Source organism: Berghia stephanieae, chromosome 2 (assembly GCF_034508935.2).
Source record: "Berghia stephanieae isolate SIO BIC M18660-M18661 chromosome 2, UCSD_Bste_1.3, whole genome shotgun sequence".
In the NCBI taxonomy this organism is placed as follows: Eukaryota; Metazoa; Mollusca; class Gastropoda; order Nudibranchia; family Aeolidiidae; genus Berghia; species Berghia stephanieae.
Window position 1 is genome coordinate 62253561 of NC_088361.1, and position 22500 is coordinate 62276060.

Sequence of the window (22500 nt, forward strand, 5' to 3'; positions counted from 1 at the left end):
CTACTTGTGTTCCTTTGAACACATCAGAATTTGTTACGCCAAGCACGTAGATTGCACGGGGATGGTTGTGCGTTTATCGTTCGTAATCAAATTGTTTTTTATGCACAAGGGTATCTGTTATTCCCTTATCACTTTGATGCTGGGAACAAGACACGTGTTATATCACACAGAGAATGGAATAATTCTACGTCATGCGCTTGTATACTCACTCACGAACTCCAATCACTACAAATCAGAGGATGGTTTGCTATAAGATAAGCAGACCAAATAGTTTCTTGTCAAATTGCCCTTAGATCGATTAATGGCTAGAACCTGTTCTTAATACAAGGGGATTTTAAAATGGCGTTCTCTCTCTTAGTCTTATTTCGCACTTGAACTACAATACAGAGGGACCGCTTTTAAATATCGTGTGAAATTTAACGTCGTTTTTTTATTTTTAGATTTAGAAAGTGGATAAAAGGGGACATGCTTAATGCCAACATTTTTAAAAGGCATAAAGAAAGTTAGATAAAATGCGATAAAAAAAATAGTTGAAGTGAAGAAATTAAAAAAATAAATGAGTGAATAATCATAACAGAACCAATCAATACAATTTTCGCTGGTTATACAACGGTTCTCTTGTTTGTTTGTTTATTTGTTTATTGTTATTATCCGCCCGTGAGATTCATAATCAATACTTTTCCCCGCCAAAATTCAAATTTATTGCAACCACAGTTTAAGATTACAGAGCTTTACTTCACAAGATCACAGGCTGGGAGAGTAACCTAAAAAAACAAAAAAAACAAACAAACGAAAAGTAACGAACAATTGCTAAAGCATAAGCGCCGAAAGAAACAATCATCTCCCCCTCCCCCCCCTCCCCCTCCCCATTTTTCACCTCCACTTCATAATAATAAAAGATAGAAACGAATAAGGGATATGATTTTCTTTTTCAATCGACTTCTTCTCGATTTATATGAGCGTTTATGTAAGCAAATTCTAGAACCTAAATCGATGGCGAGATATGACTTGGAAGCGGTCCAGGACTCTATGTGAAATAGGATTCTGGCCAGACAGCTCCTATATCCGTTTTTATCGTCCAAATCAAAGGAAGGCCAGAAAATGTCGCGAGTCCATCAAAATTCATTTTTATCAATCGACAAGATCACTGGTGGGGCTGGTACAATTAGAATTGTTGAAGAATACAGACTTACTTGAACATGTTGCTGAATTGGATAAAATCCTGGTTCTGTTGAGCGTGATTATGGAATTTTAGGCATACTATAGTTTTAGTGACCACATAAATTTACATCCTATTACTTCGCTTCATTTACTTGGTTTAACCTTTTTGTAGTTGCGATAATCTAAAAGATAATCCATACGCACTTTTAGTCGTATTTATTTTAATTGCGATTATTTGCAAAATGAATAGTTATATATATAATTTTTTGTAACATACGTGGAACATAATATTATGCGATTATTGATTTTTTGAAAACAGTTAAATAAATTCCCTTATATAATGCGCGTGTCAGAAAATGTTTAAAATATGTATATGATATGACAACAGAGGGCAATGAATAGCGAAGAACACCCCATCCCCCAATAAAACAAACAGACACAAATACACGAAGATATCGAACTAAAGAATTACTTTTTTGAATTATTATCCTGTTCATACTTTTGGTACAACCATTAATGGGCGAGTTCTGTAAACAAAAGCGATATATTCGGATGATATGGACTGGACGCGTTCCAGTTTTCAGAGAAATTGTACTCCGGCCAGACAGCTCGTATGTCGTGTTTTTATCGTCCAAATCAATGATAGACCAGAAAATGTCGATATTCCATCCACATTCATTACACTTCAAATCGACAACATCATCATCATCGTGAGGCCTGGCACGCCTGTTTGAATTTGGATTTATGGGGTCCGGATTTTAGTGAGTTACCAACAGAATACTCTAAAAATATTATGTTCGGGTGGTAGATACTTTGTAAGATGTTTGGAGTTAATATGATACATAAAGGGACGTTACACACTGTGATGATATAACTTTTCAGACTGTTTCATATAGGTATATACTTCATTCATAGAGTGTCGTGTTTCACTGCATGGCGACCAATGCTCTCCACTGCACTCTTTCCTGCATCTTCTGTACCATGTCATTGTTCCTCTCTTTCCCCAGCCTTATTTTTACATTATCTGTCATCTTTTCTGCCGGCCAGGTGCTCTTTTTCCTGCTAAATTCTTTTCATGGTAAAAGAAGTCCCACGAATTATGCATGTCTTCTTCTTTTCTTCTTTAACAATGCTCGAGAGCACTCCGTCATCTTTATTATTTGCTTATTTGTCTTTCTCTCTGTCCACGGAATTCTCAACGTTCTTATAATGAATCACATCTCAGCCGCCTCGATTCTTTTCACTCTCTGCCTGTTCAGAATCCATTTTTCATATGAGCATATTAGTGTCTGCTCATTAGAGCATTGCGAAAGTCTCATTTTAAGTGTTTGACATAAGATCTGAAAAAGTGTTTATGAAACAGTGCGAGACAAAGCAAGAAAGAAAAATACAAGTAAAAAAAAAACCCAATGTTTCTGTCTCGGAAAATGTCGATCGTGTTTTGAAAGGCTGTTTTCGCTTGACCAATCCGGTAAATCATTTCGGTATCTCCCATCGGCTGCAAGGATGATGCCAAGATATTTAAATTGCCTTACTTGTTTTTAGACGTTACCATTTGCTTTTGCGCAACAAAAATGGTACGTTTTTCTTCCGGATAATGAACATAGTTTCAGTTTTCCCTTCATTTGGCCCGAGACTCATTTATCACCTTCAATCACAATCTTACTTTTGCTCATGGGTTTTTCTCATTCTCTGCCACAAGTATTGTGTCATCTGCACATTTGATGTTATTTATAGTTTGTCCATTGACCTCTATATTCCTGGCATATCTTTTATTTGGCATATTATTTTTTTCGCTGTAAACGGACAATAAGTTTGAGGAATTTACGCATCCTTGTCTCATTCCTCTTTTTATGGTTTGGAATTCACCTGTCCGTCTTTCTACTTTCACTGCTGCTGACCTGTTCCCAAAACATGTCATTATGTCCTTTCCATCAACATTCAGGTCTTGAAGTAAATCTATTACACCAGAATGCCAGATATTTGAGTTTAGTCAGCGAAACGTACATAAAGGTCTTTTTTTTTTTTACCTCATATAATTTCTTTCTATTAATAGGTTTCCTTGTATGTATGACATTGACTGTGCCTTTACCCTCCACAAAGTGACATTATTCCTGTTTTATCTCAGGCTTTATTCTGTTCCTTGTACTATTCATTTTAATACGTAACACAATTTAACATGTCTTACCTTTTCTTCTAAATTTGACTTTATTGTATTTCTTACTGGTCTTTCACCATCATACAGCTCTTTAATATATTCCGATGACTGATGAAGAATTTGATATTTTCCCCTTTATTGTTTATCCATATTTTGATTTTATGCATTCGCATGCTGAACAAGTTTTCTTATTGTTGCCTATTTCTGTTACCCTCCTGTACATTTCTATTCGATGTAGGATGTAAGCCATTTCTATATCTCTACATTTAGTCTCTTGCCATCTCGTCTTGGTCTCCCTACATTTTGCTTTTATAGTTTTATTAAGTTATTCGTAGTCCCTTTTTTTTTTCTTTTACCGTCTTATGAAGACTTCATTTCAGTCGTCAGGTCTTGTCCATCACGTGAAGTGCTGCTTTTGGGTCCCGACCCCTTGTGCAGCCTTTGAACATATTCGATGGATTGTTCTTACGTTTAAAAAAGTCTTCTCCTCCTCCTCCTCCTCCTCCTCTTTTCCCTTGTCCTCTTCCTCATAATTATAAGATCATCATCATCATCATCATCATCATCATCATCATCATCATCATCATCGTAATCATCATTCCTCCTCTTCTTCCTATTTCTTCCCCTCTTCATCATCTTTCTTTTCGTCGTCCTCCATTTCCTTTTTCCTTCGCTGTCCTCTTCCTCATCCTCCTGCTCCCCCTCCTTGATGTTCCTACCAGCTCGTCTCCTCCTCCCCAGGTTCCTCCTTTTCATCCTCCTATCCCTCCTCCTACTCCACCACCACCAAAGTATTACATCAAGTAAACAACATGATCACAACACAACCACTCGTTTGTACCAGAACCTAGGGACCAGAACGCAAGACTCGCTTGTTATTGCTCATCTTTTGTGACGGGCGTTGGTTTGTGTGCATTTATCAGCTTACATCGTGCGAATACCAGGGAAATAATAATATAATGAAATAACTGGTTATAGGGGTGATAGTGAATGAAAGGATTGCGTTGTTGCGTTTTTATGTTATTTTTGTTGGTCTTCTGTGTTGTTTCGATGTTATCGTCTATCAGCATTGAAAAGCTGTACTATTGACTCTGAGTTGAAAAAGAAGGAAGAGGAACAGAAAGGTATGGGAATGGATGGAGATAGAAGATAAGAAGGAAAAGGATGAGGAGGATGCTGAGAAGAGGATTGTAGAATGAAAAGGAAGAGAATGGGAGAACAGAGATTAGTTAACCGAGGGAGGAACAGAAGGAGGGGGAGATACTCAGCATTTGCATAAGCAAAGGTAAACATAACTGAGGAAAAATCATTTTAACGAGATAAAGTATACATTGAAAAAAAAAGGAGGGTGGGGGTGGCGGGGGTATGTTTAATTAATCTTGGGATCGAACCAGGAATCTACAGGCCAGAAGCCGAGTGTCATAACAGAAGGCTACAGAGCCGCACAGAAAATAAAGAGTGTGTGTGATGTCATCATATCTAGTTATTCCATAACGTTTGTTACTAAGGATTGATGCGTCTTCCATGTAGAAGCCACGCTCATCATCAGATCACATCAAGCGTCAAATAATTAGCAACACAATCTGTGCATGTGATATAATACAACTGGACATTTATTACCTCTATTAGCTACACCTTATTGCAGAGTTTGTATTCTGGGCGTTTGTTTTGCTTCCAAAGGTGTGAAAGATAAATTTATGTATGGCTGAAGCAGGTATTATTTTAACTATCTACCGTGTTGAAAATAATGGATTTTTTTATCGCTCGCTTCTCGATACTCTCTCCGGTTAGAGAGTTTCGAGATTTACGTTGAAAAAGCAAACACTTCAGAATTTATTTTCTTTGAGAGGTTCACAACGGCACGTTCTTTATTGTTGAGTGTATAGTATAAACTCGTTCTTAGTATATCTCTATTAAAAACTCCGATTGTTTTGTCCACATTCGTGGTTATACTATTTTATCTATTTTCTCACACTTTAAAAAAAATTGTGCTTAATTTAATGTTATTGTACATTTAGCTTATTTTAAAATTTCATTTTTGAATGTTATTTTTAAAAATCTGATTTTAGAATATGTGCCATGTTGGTTTTTGAAGAGCTAGAAAGTTTAATCAATATTAGTTAGTTTTTTTTGTTTGTTTTTTTAAATATTTTTTTTAATGTTTTTTTTTTAAAGCTTAACTGACGAATATGCTAGTGCATCTTAAAGTGACAAATTAGGGAGCTATCATTGGTGTAAGATAAAGATCTGAAAATGTTTGCACGAAACAGTGCCAGACATAGCAAGAAAGAAACAATACAAGCAAAAAAAAAGCCATCCCAAAAAAAATCAGAGAGCGACAAACACTTTCTTTTTTATAAGATTCTCACATGTCAGCAAAGCATTTTATATCGGGTTTTAATAAGATCCATCAACCTGATCATTACTTTTTCATGAAAGGGTTTGAATTTGAAATGTGGTGAAATCGTTTGGTTATTGTAATCTAGTCAAACTAGTCGTGCGTTAGTTCAATGAAAAGAAGCCCAATCCCTTCCCTTCCTCGCGGGTATAACGCTGTACTATTAAAACTATGTAACCAGTTTCTGCAACATCTTATCAAATGATCCGATCTTCTCACGCCTTAAACAACACCTATTAAAATCCAGGCTCGTGTTTCCCTTTTCCCCTCCATATCATCATCTCATTCAATTTTCTAACCTGTCGTACTCACCACGTATTGCTATCTTATCATCGCCTACATCTCTCTCGGTCTTTATTTGTTCCTCGATCGCTCTCCTACGTGTGCTCTCTTAAACCAACCATTAGCCGTGAGTTTGTTCTCGTTTGTGAAGTCTGAAACGGACATTGGCTATTACTTGCTACAATAATAATGCTTTATTGCACCCCCCCCCCCCCCCCCCCAAAGGAAGTTTTTGTACAGAAGTTATAATTTGCATAGAAATATTAATGAATAATGGAAATATGTCATAATATATGCCTATATATAAATTAAGAAGCGCTTCCACGGCCAGATTTGTGCTTTATATATAATTTCAGCACTGTAAAATAGTTATAATTGTCATTGAAAAGATTGCAAAACAAATATATTAGTAAGTTAATGTTTACATTATTATGTGGTAAAAAATGAAAACAATTATCAAACAATTATTGCTTGGTATTAGAAAGCCTAATACTAGACGGCAGTAAATATTTTCGATGTCTCTCTGTTTTAGTTGAGATTGAGAACGGGTGACGAGTCCTTCTCGACATAATAACGGATGGTCTTAATTGATGATGCTGGTCGTTTAATATTTTAGTTATTTTACTCGTACAAAATTTCTCGTTTAAAAAATCTACATTGAAATCATTTATATATTATTTTTAAATCATTTAATTTATTTTTTTCCTTTCCACCGCTGAGAAATTGCCTCCCCAAGCTGTTATACAAATCGACAAGGCACTTTGAATTACTGCTATAATATAAGATAACATGCAGAGGGTTTTATCAAATCTAAACTGATAAAGTTTTGATAAAAATTAATTAGACGTCTACGTCTGCACATCTTATGTTTAATTATTTTCATGTGTACCTCCATCCAACTTGAGCCTGTCATCAATCGTTACACCAAGGTAGTTAGAAGCTTGCTGGACTCATTGGTCCTTTAATATTAACTCTTCTATTGGTTCCTTCACTCTCCTACAGTCAATCACTAGCTCCTTTGGGTTGCTTATGTTAAGCTCTAGGTGATGGGCATCACAACAATTTCTTGCCTATAAGCCACTTCGTTGCCATTTATTGTTATAAGACCTTTGCTTTGCTTGATATATATATATATATATATATATATATATATATATATATATATATATATATATATATATATATATGTGTGTGTGTGTGTGTGTGTGTGTGTGTGTGTGTGGTTTATGGTGATGTTTTTCGTAGATGTAAAGCTTTTCCTATTTAAGTAAGCCGTTGCCATTTTGTTACCATTGCATATTTATTTATGTTTGTCTATCAAGTTGACATCCCAAAAGGCCAAATGTATAAAATGCTTGAAATCCAACACGGGCAGCTGGAGTCGCCTCTTCCTCATTTCGTAATTCAATTTGTAGACTTGAGAGGGTTATGTGCATAAAGAACGCCTACCGTTATTCATTATAACCACCCAACTGCAAAGATATTGTTGTTGGATAATGTTATGATGCCACACTATAGATATTTATTCCCCACTCTGTCCTGTTGGAATTCATCCGAGTTATCTGATAGCGTTGTTTATCAATGTGTACATAAACGTATTTTAAAAATAGGCATTGCGCCCGTGCACACACGCGCGGCTCATACATTTGCAGCATAAAAGACCAACGAAAATTAAATCATTTTATAAGATTCACATGTTAAATTACATTCGATTAAATGTGGGCTGTTATAAAGATCGAATTCTCATAAAGGTGGTAAAAGCGCGTCCTCGCCTAATACCTAGGACTAATCATTGGGCCTGTAATGAATGTTAAGCGTTTAGATAAAATACTCACAACATCCGCCAGCTGGATACAATGTATCAACACAGAAAACTGTGTAACCTTGAACGTTTATAGTCTGATTGATATAATTTAGTGAGAAGTAATCATCAAAATGGCTGCCTAAAACAACAAAGAACTGAGTGGCGTCAATTCTGTTCCTTTTATTGGCTGTTCGTTTTAAACATGTGTATGGAGAGGAAAAAAGTGAATAATGGGCATTTTCCGTGGGCTCAAACATTTGACCGTAAACGGCGGCAATTCGAATGTGGAACCTAAAGCTCACAACCGGCGTATGTCATACCACAAAAGCACAAGGGAAAGAAACCCCTAACTTTTCATCTTCGATAGATCCTTGAGCAAATGAAGATATAAAATGCCTACTGGCAGCTCGAAGTTATTGGGATCCGGATGGTTTCCTCGGCTGAAATAAACATATTTTATTAACTGATGTTTCACGGTTTTCACTGTGCTCAATGCGCTTCTCACTGTTGTATTTACCACTCAGCGTCCACAGCGTTTCCACTTCACTTTTGAAGCACTGCAATTATATTATCAGTTACTGCCTTTCACAGGCGTTTATCCTGTTAAGTGCCTTACCCAAGATCACAACGCGAGAACAGAGTTTGAACTCTATATCAATCATTGTCGCTTAGGTTGAGCCGGTAATCGATGCCTCAACCCCTTCATTAAAAAAAATTATCACAATTTAGCAGCAAAATCTCTTTCGAATGCAACACATATCTATCTACATTCTTTCTGAGACAGAACATTTTGTTACGTTTTCATATGGTTTGTTTAAGTAAATTGATACTTAATTATTTTGTTAGAAAACATGCATATAATTGAGAGATGCGATTACTTTCAGGGATTATTTCCAGTGTTTTATTTCAAATATTGGCCCCATTCCTGTTCTTAATCAGGAAATTAAAATTAGGACAATTATATTTTTGCTCACACCTGTTAATGATTTTGAATAAGTGAGCAGTTTTGGTCGGGTTACAGAGTGCTCGAATCATTTATTCAATTCCTCATGTCTCCCTCCTCCTCCTCCTCCTCCTCCTCTTCCTCCTCCTCCTCCTCCTCCTCCTCCTCCTCCTCCTTCCTTTCTTCTTCTTCTAATACGTAGAAAGTTCCATGATAATATTTTTTCTTTATTATTGAAGTGCATCACCATATGCAAAAGACTATTTAAAAAACCTGTATCCTAGATATATCTTTTGAAATCTCAAATTCTAATTTCAAGAAAAATGAAGTAGATATGGACGTACCCAAATCAGGATATTCACACCTTTTCTATAGATTATCACTTTAAAAGTCTTTCGAACTGATGTAGAATTATCAAATTTATTTGGTCGTTCATCTATTGAGAGAAAAAGAGGAGAGAAAAAAAAAACAACACATTTCCCCCTCAATTACTTTTCTATTAAAATGTTGGTTCAAAGATCCAATTCTGGATGGAGGGTGAAAAATCCGATTTTGTCCAATATGTCCTATGAGTGGAAAAATCTGGTTTTATCCATTTTTAGTCTATATTTTAGCAGGCCACTGCTTCAGGCAGGAAAGTGTTTGCTTAAAACTTCTAAACACATGGATGCGAGAGGACAACAATCTATCTCTGGTTGATTCTCCCAATCTCAAGAGTCTTCTCGAGTAGGTCTGACTGCCTTCGACAGGATTGCTTCAAGCATCTCTTTTAAGAAAGTTAATATTTACTCACTCCAAGGATGAATGTATCGATGTGTCTTTTAATCTAGGATAATTTCCCCAGTTTCCAAGTTTAATAGGTGCCATAACGATTTAAGTTTTGGGTATGAAGAAATGTCTGTCGGAAGTCTTAGAGGGTGGAGGGAAGGGAAAGTGAGACGAGGAGTGAACTGTTGAGAGAGAGAGAGAGAGAGAGAGAGAGAGAGAGAGAGAGAGAGAGAGAGAGAGAGAGAGAGAGAGAGAGATGGGAAGGGGGAACGATGAGTAAAGATTAAATCAAACTGTATATAGAATAATATTATTATATTGCCTAGACAGTACTGCGTGTATGCATTCTTTGATTTAGAGGAATATAATCAAATTATCTATTAGCTTTGCAACTGGTTTATATTTTTATTTATGTGCAAAGAATTATCTGTTCATTCAAATGTTTGGCTGTATTTATTAGCGTTGGCTGAGTGCCTAGCCAAACAACATTCTACATCTCATTCAGATTATTGATCGCACAGTTATAAGTGGTTGAATGCGGGATGCTACTCTCATTTCATTATAGACGAATATTCTGTGTACAATTTTGATCTTAATAAAACAAACTTCTTCTTCTTCCCTTCTTCTTCTTCTTCTTCTTCTTCTTCTTCTTCTTCTTCTTCTTCTTCTTCTTCTTCTTCTTCTTCTTTCTTCTTCTTTCTTCTTCTTCTTCTCTTCTTCTTCTTCTTCTTCTTCTTCTTCTTCTTCTTCTTCTTCTTCTTTCTTCTTCTTCTTCTTCTTCTTCTTCTTCTTCTTCTTTTCTTCTTTCTTCTCTTCTTCTTCTTCTTCTTCTTCTTCTTCTTCTTCTTATTATTATTATTATTATTATTATTATTATTATTATTATTATTATTATTATTATTATTATTATTATTATTATTATTATTATTATTATTATTATTATTATTATTATTATTATTATTATTGGAGAACCCGACTATTTTGCGCTACAGAATCAGGATCGTCTTTCCACCCTCTTTCTTCCGTTTTATCTCTTCACTCACCCTGCCGGTAATGTATCCTATCTAGATCTGTGAATCTCAGACTTGTTTGTTCGTTCAGTTGAGTTATAGGTGTATGCTTCGATGTCCGAGACAATTAATTTCCATTACAAGGCAGACTCCTGGCCGGTGTAGCACGCCAGAATGACTCTATCGCCAAAAAAGACTCAAGAGTTAAGTTGGCGGACGCGAGACAGACTCTAGAGTTACCCTCACGGCCGCGAGACTAACTCTAGAGTGTGCCTCGCGTATGCCAATTTAACTCTAGAGTCTTTTTTTGGTAGATTCATTCTCGCGAGGTACAACGGGGACTAGATAGGCTTGGATGGTCTTCGATAAAAATGTTGAAGTATATTATAAACCACTCTCTCTATCTGTCTGTAAATCCGTTTTTCTATCTATCTATCTATCTATCTATCGATCTATCTATCTATCTATCTATCTATCTATCTATCTATCTATCTATCTATCTATCTATCTATCTATCTATCTATCTATCTTTCTATCTATCTTTCTAACTATCTGTCTGTATGTCTGTCTGTCTGTCTATCTATCTATCTATCTATCTATCTATCTATCTATCTATCTATCTATCTATCTATCTATCTATCTATCTATCTATCTATCTATCTTTCTATCGGCCAAAAGCACCAAATTAGCAATGAACTATTGGGAACAGATAAACACCAATAAAACTCCAACAATAACCTGGGAGATTGTCAGGCAGAGCAGCCCCTACAGATGCAGAAAATGCAACCTGTGCCTGACAGAGAAACTGGAAACGTACATTAATAAAGAATTTCCAATTATCAAATCAGTCAACAATCAACAAATCAGATCGATATTTTACCAAAGCAAACAATAATAAAATATCGGCCCCAATATTAAACCAGCTTCCTTCTGATTTCCCAGAACTGATAATCGTATCTACATATTATATGTACCCAAACTTAACATTGCTATTTATACTGTCGCTTCTTTCATTTGAAATGTTCGCTGCTCGTCCACTAACGTATCGGAGTGAGGACGTCTTCAAAAACTTGAAACGTCGTATCGGCTTTCTTGTAATCGAAAATGTTAATTGCTTTGTAAAATAGCTTTTGCATCTGTTTTGTTTTTGTTTTTAAGGGTTTTAGTTTTACAAAACAGTGATGAGGACAGCTATTGGCTGAACTGGTCCATTTAATGTAAGAATTGGATTACACCAGGGGTCTGCTCTCAGCCCACTGTTGTTTGCAATAGTAATGGATGTCGTAACAGAACCTATTAGGCGAGAGGCACCATGGAACACGATGTATGCGGATGATGTAGTACTTTTGAATGATTCAAATGCTGAGGCGGAAAAGAAACTGGAGGGATGGAGACGGGTGTTGGAAAGGAGGAGATTAAGGGTAAGCAGATCGAAGGCAGAGTATTTGTGCATCGGACAACAGAGAGCAGAACCACCAATAAAGATAGAAGAGGATGTGCCAGAGACAAACTAATTCAAGTACTTAGGAATAAAAGGAGATGGGGGCAATGAGATGGAGGTTTAGAAGAGGATCCGGCAGGCTGGAATAATTGGAGGAAGGTAACTGGAGTAATGTGTGACTAAGCAATTTCCGCAAAGCTGAAGGGGAAAATATATACAACCGTTGTAAGACCAGCACTGTTATATGGACTAGAGACAGTAGCTGCAACAAAGAAACAAGATAAAGAAGTTGAGGTGGCAGAAATGAGGATGTTGAGATGGTCACTTGGCTGGACAAGAAAAGATAAAGTGAGAATTGAACGAATTCGAAGGTTGACTGAAGTGAAGAATGTATCAATAAAGATGAGAGAAGATAGATTGAAATGGTTTGGACATGTAAAGAGACGAGAGAGGGAGTACGGGGGAAGGAAAGTATTGGACTTACAATTAGCGGGAAAGAGGAAAAAGGGACGCCCAAAGACTAGATGGTGGATAAGACAAAGGATGATATGAAAGAACTGGGCCTGGAGGAAGATGATGCGCTGAACCGAGAAGCATGGAGATGTGACATTCATTATGGCGACCCTTCAAAATGCGGTATAAGCATTAAAGGAGGAGAAGAAGAAGTTTTGCGGCGCTTGCGATACATTTAGATCATTTCAGTACCACCAAAATGGTAGAAAATGGGGTAATCAAAAAAGTTATTTACAATTGAAAGCACACGAGAAAAAGTAAGACAAAGGGGCAGGGTTCAAATAGGGAACAGATGTAGATTCCAAGAACGCACTATCAGTGTACCGAGTTTGAGAACATCTAAATGTCTCATCCAGACACAAGCACATGTCCACACTAGGAGGAATACCTTCAAATATTTACAAACCATTATATATTTAAAACTAAAAATATGTAACAGCACATAACAGAGAGATGATTTACAATGAATACAAATATCATCTCCAAAAACTATAACAATACTATTGACTGTTTCCCTCCCAATTAAGGATTCCGGTCAGTGCTAGGTAAGTAATCACATTCCAAGACAAAGACAGAAAGCAACTCAGAAAACATACAGGGGATAGAAAACACAGCGTGACCTCCTGCCTGCCATGGGAGGTTAAAGACCCCACCCAGCTTTTGAATCACCCCCCTCCCCTTTTCGCTCTCTCTCTCTCTCTCTCTCTCTCTCTCTCTCTCTCTCTCTCTCTCTTTCTCTCTCTCTCTCTCTCTCTCTCTCTCTCTCTCTCTCACACACACACACACAATCATACGCACAATCGTACACACAAAATCGTACTCAAACATATTTTAATACAAAAATTCAATCACATTTTTATTGATAGTTCTGCTCTTGTTTATCTCGCCCAAACGTCTCTTATTCCCGGAGCACAACATAGTGATGGGGATGATGCAATGATGATGATGATGATCACTACGATGACGATGATGATGATGATGATGATAGGCTTTAGGCACATTGACAATTAATTACATAATGAATTTATCTGTGGTCTTGTGACTCATCCACCTCAACCTATTTTGGATATTTTAAAAGCAGGAGAAATAACTCACACAAGAACAAACACAACAACAAAAAAACGAAACCAAATGATATTTTTTAAACAGGGAAACACACACACACACACACACACACACACACACACATACAAACACACACTCACACACACAAACGCAAACAACAACAACAGACAAAACAAACAAAAAAACTCCAACAAACAAGAACATAAAAAAACCAAAAGCATAGGATCTGCTATGAGAAATGTTTTATTTCGTAACATTTTTTTTTGTTGTTATCATCACTATTTCAATTATGTCCAAACTCATCCAATGAATTATTCACCCCCCCCCCCCCCCCCCCCCCCCCCCGTTTTGTAAGCGGGCTGACAGATCATGTTCATCCGTTGTAATGACATTAGTTATCATTTATGCATTACGTAGAAACAACAGTTCCAGCCGTGAGCTCACTAGGCCCCCTAATGTATTTCCAAGGGTCAGAGGGGTACGATGGTAATTGCCATATTGGTGTAAAAATGGCAAAGGAAAACCGAGGCAATGAGGGTTAATAACAGTAGTTTACGTGTTGATTGTATCTAGCAGTGTTGTTTTTTCGTTTTTTTTAAAAATGTTATACTATTATGGTTACTTTGTTTCTCGTAACTTTAGTAATGAAATCGAGTCTTCCACCTCCCCTCCCCGTTTTCCAACTCACTTTCACCCTATTTCACATGTAATGTGATAACCCAAATTGTTTTGATCTCATTGTTGAAATGGTTACATTCTCAAACCAGCACACAATATTACCAATTGTACAAATGATGAGAAGCCTATATTGAAACTAAAAAGAAACAAACACAAACAACCCAAACGGTAAAAAATAATGGATTTTTATTAAATAGTAATAGTTTATATTATGTGAAATGAAAAAAATTGTGTATTTGTGTATGCTTGTTATGATAAGAAAAGGTTTGAATGACAGTAGATGAAATGTTCTGAATGGAAGCAATCGAGAATGTTTACTTAAACTGTACTGGTTGAAGAGGGGCGTAAATGTCGTGGGAATTTGATGTGGAATTAAATAGGCCAGCCGATGAGTGCGCGCTGTGATTCTGAAGTGACCTCTTGGTCACTGTTTTCATGGGATTAAAATGTCACAAACTGAAGTATACAATTTATTCCACATTAACTTTGTCCCGTCACCATAATATATGTCATTGGAGCCATAACACATACTTGACCACCACCACCACCACCACCATCATCGTCATCATCATCATCATCATCATCATCATCATCATCATCATCATCATCATCATCATCATCATCATCATCAACATCATCATAAACATCATCATCATCATTGTCATCATCACCATCCTCCCTTCCTCCTCCTCCTCCTCCTCCTCCTCCTCCTCCTCCTCCTCCTCTCCTCCTCCTCCTCCTCTCCTCCTCCTCCTCCTCCTCCTCCTCCTCCTCCTCCTCCTCCTCCTCATCATCATCATCATCATCATCATCATCAACAACAGCAGCAGCCGTTGCAGCTACTACTACTACTACTACTACTACTACTACTACTACTACTACTACTACTACTACTACTACTACTACTACTACTACTACTACAACTACTACTACTAATACTATTATTATTATTATTATTATTATTATTATTATTATTATTATTATTATTATTATTATTATTATTATTATTATTACTGCTATTTGCACTACATAAGCACAACTGCATTCAAATGAATGAAGACATTACAGCTTTTTAATAATAATATACTTTTTCTATTCCCTCTCCAGCATCGTGGTGAAGGTTTGGATATGAACGTTCACAAAGCATGGGAGATGGGCTATACAGGGAAAGGAGTTGTTGTTACTATATTAGACGATGGCATCGAGAAAGACCATCCGGATCTTAGGCGAAACTACGTAAGTACCACCAAAGAAAATGTTTTTCAGAGCCACAAGGCTCATTTAGCCGGAGTTTTATGTACTGTTAATCAGACATGGGCAATTTATGGAATCCCTGTTAAGACGTTGTTTTATCACAAAGTACTTTCCGCCAGATCTAACAGACTCAACTACCCAATCACTGCTTGGTGGTCATGTGGATCAGAAAGATTATCGACTGGACACGGGATCAATATTAGTTCCATTCCCTCGTATTTCAGGCGAGGTCTCTACCACTGATCTATCTGGACCCCTCAGTGTTAGTTTTTATATAGAGATTTTTCTATCAAATCTAACTCGAAAGCGATTTACACCATGTATAATATCCGATACGGAATTTAGGACTTTCGTTCTGTCCACTGCAGGTTATGAATAGAAGCGAAAAATGACGATTTGTTGTTTTACGTAAACATTTTTTTTCTGGGTTTGGGCTAGGATCACATCTGTGCTTGTATATAATGGGAATAGGATTTATTTTGTATGTTCAATTTTTACATATTTGTAGAGAAAGTCATAAGTGCCGCAAAATGCTTAACACTACAAAATCAAACTCGTAACACGCTTATATAAGATAATGAGCTTAAACAAATTTTGTTTTAAAGTCAGTATTATTTTCGTTATTTAATACTCAATCAAGGAGCAAACGTCGCAAACAAATACTTTTCCTTTAAAATAGCGTGGCACACATTTCGTCTTACCTAGAACAATCCGTCGGGCTGCTCTGTGGCACAAACAGCAATGTATCATTGTAAAGAAATACTCAAATGTTTTGTTATCTACAATCTAATTGTGTTAACGAAGCTATAAAGTTTATTGTATGTCACTCACAACACTCTTTAGTAATCGTGAGCGCGTTAATTATTTTGACGGTTAGCGCTTCAACTTGAAAATGGAATTTTATGTAACATTTAACGCTCATCCCCGTAAACACCCGCTTAGGCTTGCACTCACGCGCTCATACTCAGACGCACGTAAACATAAACACTTCGTTTGAGAGTTTTTGCCAAGATGAGGGTCATTTTTAAATCGATCGATATTTAAAAGACGAGTTTTACAATTCGATTTTTTCCCCATAGTACGGCAGTTAACAGGTTGATGGCTGCTGAGAGATTTGTTTGCGCCAAATCCTGGTGAAAGAGAAGAGGCAACAGGAGTTTAATTTCATGTTGATAGATCGCGGTTCGATTAAAGTTGTTTTGATATAGTAAACACTAAACTTATTTATTTCCCTCTTGTCATTCAAGTCTTATGTTTTGTATGGCGAGCATGTGAGTGTGTATATGTGTGTGTGTGTGTGTGTGTGTGTGTGTGTGTATGTCTGTGCGTGTGTGTGTGTGATTTTTCGCGCGCGCGTTTATTGTGTTTTTCATGTTATGCACTTTTGGAATCGTATTCATTCATTCATTTATTCATTTTGTGTGCCTTTTTCTACCGGTTGAATAACAGGTATCAGATTAAGGATTGCGGCGCATGAAGGGTGCTCGCTGACGATTACACTCAATTTGCGTATATTATCCGAATATTCTGGGTACGTTATTAATATCGATCGCGATATCGTAATTATCGATGTGACATCGTTTACATGATCTCATACCGTCATTCTTTATTATATCGATACCATTTAATCGGCGACCGTAATAAGTTTTCATTTGGAAGGTTGATCTCTCTCTCTCTCTCTCTCTCTCTCTCTCTCTCTCTCTCTCTCTCTCTCTCTCTCTCTCTCTCTCTCTCTCTCACTCACTCTCAGAAAAAAAAAGAAAAGAAAAAGAAAAGAAGTATTTATATCTATATATCTATCCCCCTCATTATTCTTCTTCTCGCCTCCTCTTCTTCCCTCACCATCATTTCCTCCCCCTCCACCAATCTCCCCCTCCTCCTCCTCCTCCTTCAAACCACCACTATGCTGCTTTGAACTTTAAAGTTTTGATTTAGGATACTGTTATGTCACACTGATCTTCAAAGTGTCACCATCGGCGAGTGTTGCTTCTGGCAGTTTTTCTCATGGCATCCACCTACTCCTTCGCATCTCTGCCGCTGCCGTCTCACGGATGATGAGTTCTATCGAAATTGTCAGTTTAACGACGGCTCTGTGACCTACCTATGTCTAGGTTTAACCAGTTAACTTCCGTACTGTGGAAAAATTCGCATTTTTAAAGTTGGCCAGAAAGCTCGCCCTTCAAATATCGGTCAATTTAAATGACCTTCATCTTGGCAACACTCTCAAACCTGGGACTTCGCGAAGTTGAGAGTTTTTGCCAATATGAGGGTCATTTAAATCGATCGATATTTGAAAGACGAGTTTTCTGGCCAAATTAAAAAAAAAAAAGAAGAAAAAAAAAAAAAAGACGAGTTAATTGGTTAAAAGTTGTTTATATTTATCATGTCACGCAAATGAATGTCTAGACGGGATTACTGCGATGTCTCTTCATTAGCCGCTTTATGCTCTACTACATACCCATCAACCAGGTTGTGGCATTTGATTCCTTAAAGCAAATACTACTAGCCTGCGAGAAGTTACCATGACCCCTTTTGCCTCAATGTGAATTTATGTCGAGATGAACTAGGTCTGCAAAAGTGATTTGAAAATTAAAATAATCAGAAATAACATAATTTTAGTGGGAGAAAATGTATTCAATATCCTTGATAAAGGATACTAATGAACTTGATTTGTCCTTATTTATTTATTTAATTAATTAATTAATTAATTTATATATATATATATATATATATATATATATATATATATATATATATATATATATTGGTTATGAATTCAGTTTTCATTTGAAGCACCCAGTTGATATAATACCGTTTTGAGACTGTGGGTCTCAAACAAGCTAACCTAAACGTTACATCAGCATTAAACAAAAACTCTTTCTTTGTTCTGCCTTTGAAGCTGTTGTATTCACTTTAAAAAAATGTTCACTTCATAAGATTTTACGTCACTGATCGAGTCGGTACCTCTAACCACGTCCTTTTGGGGCTTGGATAAGACGTATAGTTAAATTTAAAGAGGTCTTACAACAGCCCTATTTAGCACTTTTATTTCCATCTAAATTGTTTGTGGAATAAATGAGACATTTTATAGCAAGTTGAGTAAAGTAAAAAAAAAAAAAATATTTTAAAAATTGGAAAACGCTATTTATTTATCTATTGAAGTATTTATTATTATATTCATTTATTTATTTCAAATCCGATGCACATATTTACGATTGTTTGTTTGCTTTTGTGGGGGGATTTATTGGTTGGTTTCTTTTATTTTTTTGGTTTTTTTTTTTTTGTGTTTTTTTTTTGGGGGTTTTTTGTTTTTTTTCACGTTAAGTCAATGATTGTAAAGAAGAGTATTGATAGATGAGTATTTATTTCCAATCTGTTCAAAGTATTTTCTGCATAAAGAAAACATTTACATTGATAAACAACAAGAAATAAGTGTTACTAAATAAAGTGGAATGATTGAGTGAGTGAGTGAATGAATTATTGATTTTTGGAGTGAAAGAATGAATGAATAAATACTTTTTTTTTAAATCAAAAGAATTTATGACACTTGCCTTGTCACTAGAATACGATTGTTATGGTCAGTTTAAGTTTTACGTACGTATGAAGTATGTCTTTGTAATGGAACATAGGATGGATAGGAGATTATAGCGTGTAGTATTCAGACAATATTAAAGGCATTATGCAACCTGTTGATTTCGAAACATGCATTTTATTGTCATCCCAGGGCGAGTACCAATAAATCGCCGAATAGCTACCCGGAACGTGTCCACAATAAATAGTTTAACCATGTCGCACCTCTGATGCTGAAACATCCCCCTCCATTTCCCCCCCCCCCCCCCCCCCCCAGCTGCTGCATTGATCGCACTCAATTCGAAATGTACGCTCGCAATTTATTTATTTATTTATTTATTTATTTATTTATTTATTTTATTTATTTATTTGTTTATTTTTATTTATTTATTTATATTTTTTTGGTTTATTTATTTATTATTTATTTATTTGTTAATTAATTTGTTTGTTTATTTATTTTTTTCCTTTGGAATTCTTCGTATCTCGAAGTCGAATTAATCACATTATGATGCTGACCTCTAGATAAATAGACAATATTTCCCTCATTCATCTTAAGGGGAAACATTTTCTTTACGGTCTGTCTTCTGAAAGGACCGAGATATCCCACTATCGTACTCTGGAAAAACCCATATTTCAAAATTTGGCCAAAAAACCTCGTCCTTCAAGCGTCGAGTGATCATAAATGACCCTCATCTTGGCAAAAACTCTCAAACCTACACTTTGCGAAGCCCAGGCGTTAGCCGCACTGCAGCGTCTTGTATTAGGTAAGAGGGGCGAAGTTTCTTCTTGAAGGAAAAACACCGAGATTGCGAAAGCGGAGCTGGAACTCTGGTCCCCAAGGTTGCAATGCAATGCTTTACCCACACGGCCCTGTCGGCCGGTAAATACGGAAAAGTCAAAATGTTACCCCCCTTTTTCCTTATTATAGTCAGTGGATCCTGATCGTCATTGCTTCCTGAGAATGCATAGTGGTTTAAATCCTTGCTACTCTAAAAGAAGTAATTTTTTAAATCGAATATATTATAACGTTTGTTTGCAGTCTGACATTAAACATTTTATGTAACGTAACTGATATTGTTAAACGATCCACGAAAAATCGATACCGCTACATCGGTTGGAATGACAACGAAGTCACGTTACCATGTCACCCAAAACGCAATTCTATACACAATTCTAATATAGTCAACCAATTGCAGACGAGAGAATGAAATACTAGGCGGCTTTTAAATTGTTGTTTCATTTTTTTAAATGTGTTTTTTTTTTTCATTTTATTTCTTTATTATTATTATTATTATTATTATTATTATTATTATTATTATTATTATTATTATTATTATTATTATTATTATTATTATTATTATTATTATTATTATTATTATTATTATGATTATTGCGATGACTGTGTGGGGCAAAATAAAATTAAGTCCATCAAATTACTTGAAAGATTTCGCATACTTTCAGCTTTTATTTTCCCTTTCAATCTTACTCTTACATATCTATTTAATGCGAAGGGGAGGGGGGGGGGGGGGTATTATCTTTTTTTTTTTTTTCTTTTTTTTTTTATCAAGCTTTCCGCTTTGATTGGTTTTGCACCACCTGTTATCTAACTTGATGTCACCTGGATGATAGTAAAGTATTGCTTTATTTAATGGAATCTTTTGGCTTTCGTTGATATTGCCTTCAAATTCCAATCGTTGTTGGTAGATTATTGAGCGTGCATCAGAGGCTGACACCTTCGCAATTCCACTATCTTTTGAGTCTGAGTGATGATTTTAAGATTCCTCGATCTTGCTTTCGTTTTGTTAGGTGCTTAGATTTAGTGATTTATACAACCTGCTTACCGGCTGTTAACAGAATGAGTAGGTTTTTTTTTTTTTTTTTTTTTTTTTTTTTTTTTTTGGGGGGGGGGGGGGGGGGGGGGGGGGTAATGCTATGCTTCCCTTTCTTATTCATGTATTTTGTTATCCAAATTTTATGGCTTGAAAAGTTTTTTCTTCTTCTTTTCTCTCCAAGATTGGTCTTTTTATCTTTCTTTCTTTCTTCCTTTTTTTTTTTTTTTGACTTTGTGTGTGTGACTGTTTTTATTTTATTTGCTTGTTCGTTTGTAACCACCACCACCATCATCATCATCATCATCATCATCATCATCGGCAGCAGTATCGTCGTCGTTGTCATAATCATCATTTTTTAAAAAAGTTTTTTGTTTTAATTGTTTTTATGGAATTATTCTCTTTTAAAGACATTTAGATTATTTTAAATACGGTACCTAATTTTAAAGTGTTTCTGAAATAGGACCAACCCCCGCCACCCCCCCCCCCCCACCTCCCCGCCCAAAAAAAATCAAACAAAAACAAAAAAACAAACAAACAACAATCATTAACATGTCGAGATTAGTTGAATTTAAGCAACCCAAAAAGAAAAAGAAAGCAATGATATTTAAGAGTACGATTGATCCCGAACGGCCAATGTTTTCTTAAACAAACATTATTACTCAGATTTGTCATCGTCTTCAACAAGTAAGATATCAATATTGGAGGATATCAAAAGGCTACATGTTGCTGTCGGTATTCAGGAATTCTGTTATATTTTTAGACACGGGCAGATAATTGAATCTCAGATAAAAGGATGAAAATAACGTGGAATTCTGTTGATCGCAGCCAGGCGCTTCGATGAAAGGGAAATCATTTGAAATCCGGAAGTAACAACATTTCTGGAACTCTGGTAATGAAGGAGTTAATTTTATAACCCCAGGAATGTTTATTTGCCCCAAAGGCATTCGCCCTATCCCAACGTTAATGCAGGTATTTTTTTAATTAACGGAAATAAGTATTTAATGAAAAACCGCTGCGATGATAAAGGATTAAAACTAGGTTGAGGGTAGTAATGTTACCTGGATTCATTACTTTAAAAAAATGTTATAGTTGATATTATTGCTATATTTATTGAAAATAAGCTTTAACCAGTCAACTGTCGTATTTGGAAAAACTCGTATTAAAAATACGCAAAGTTCCAGGTTTGAGAGTTTTTGCCAAGATGAGGGTCATTTAAATCAATCAATATTTGAAGTACTGGTTTTCTGGCTAATTTTTAAAAAACGAGCTTTCCCCGAGTACTGCAATTAAGTGGTTAATGATCAGTATGTGTCATTAATGCTTTGGTACCGTTTTTATTTCACAATTTAATCAATATACGATATAATTGGTGGTAATTTAATGAGGACACAGCATATTGAATAACATGGATGAACATTTTTCTGCTAAATGTTACGTATGTTATCCTCTGGATTTTGAATTTAGAAACGTTATTAGTCATTAGAGTAGACCCTCTAATACGATAGACATATAATGTGTGTTTTTACTCCTTCCATTTGTCTGTTCTAACTCGAATATCTTGGGGGAAATCACCACTATTGATATTTGCCTTCCCTCTTCTTTGTTTGTTTGTGTTTTTCTTTC

At 35.9% G+C, this 22500-nt stretch overlaps 1 protein-coding gene across 11 annotated transcripts in view; it reads left to right on the plus strand.

Moving 5' to 3' along the window:
* The window catches only part of LOC144965293 (furin-like protease kpc-1), a 157915-nt gene that overhangs the window by 46343 nt on the left and 89072 nt on the right, over window positions 1-22500 (plus strand). For all 11 annotated transcript variants that reach the window (XM_078900494.1, XM_078900496.1, XM_078900486.1 and 8 more), the window contains exon 4: window positions 15329-15457. In XM_078900494.1, coding sequence (XP_078756620.1) covers window positions 15329-15457 — 129 coding nt within the window. The remainder of the gene's footprint in view (window positions 1-15328; window positions 15458-22500) is intronic.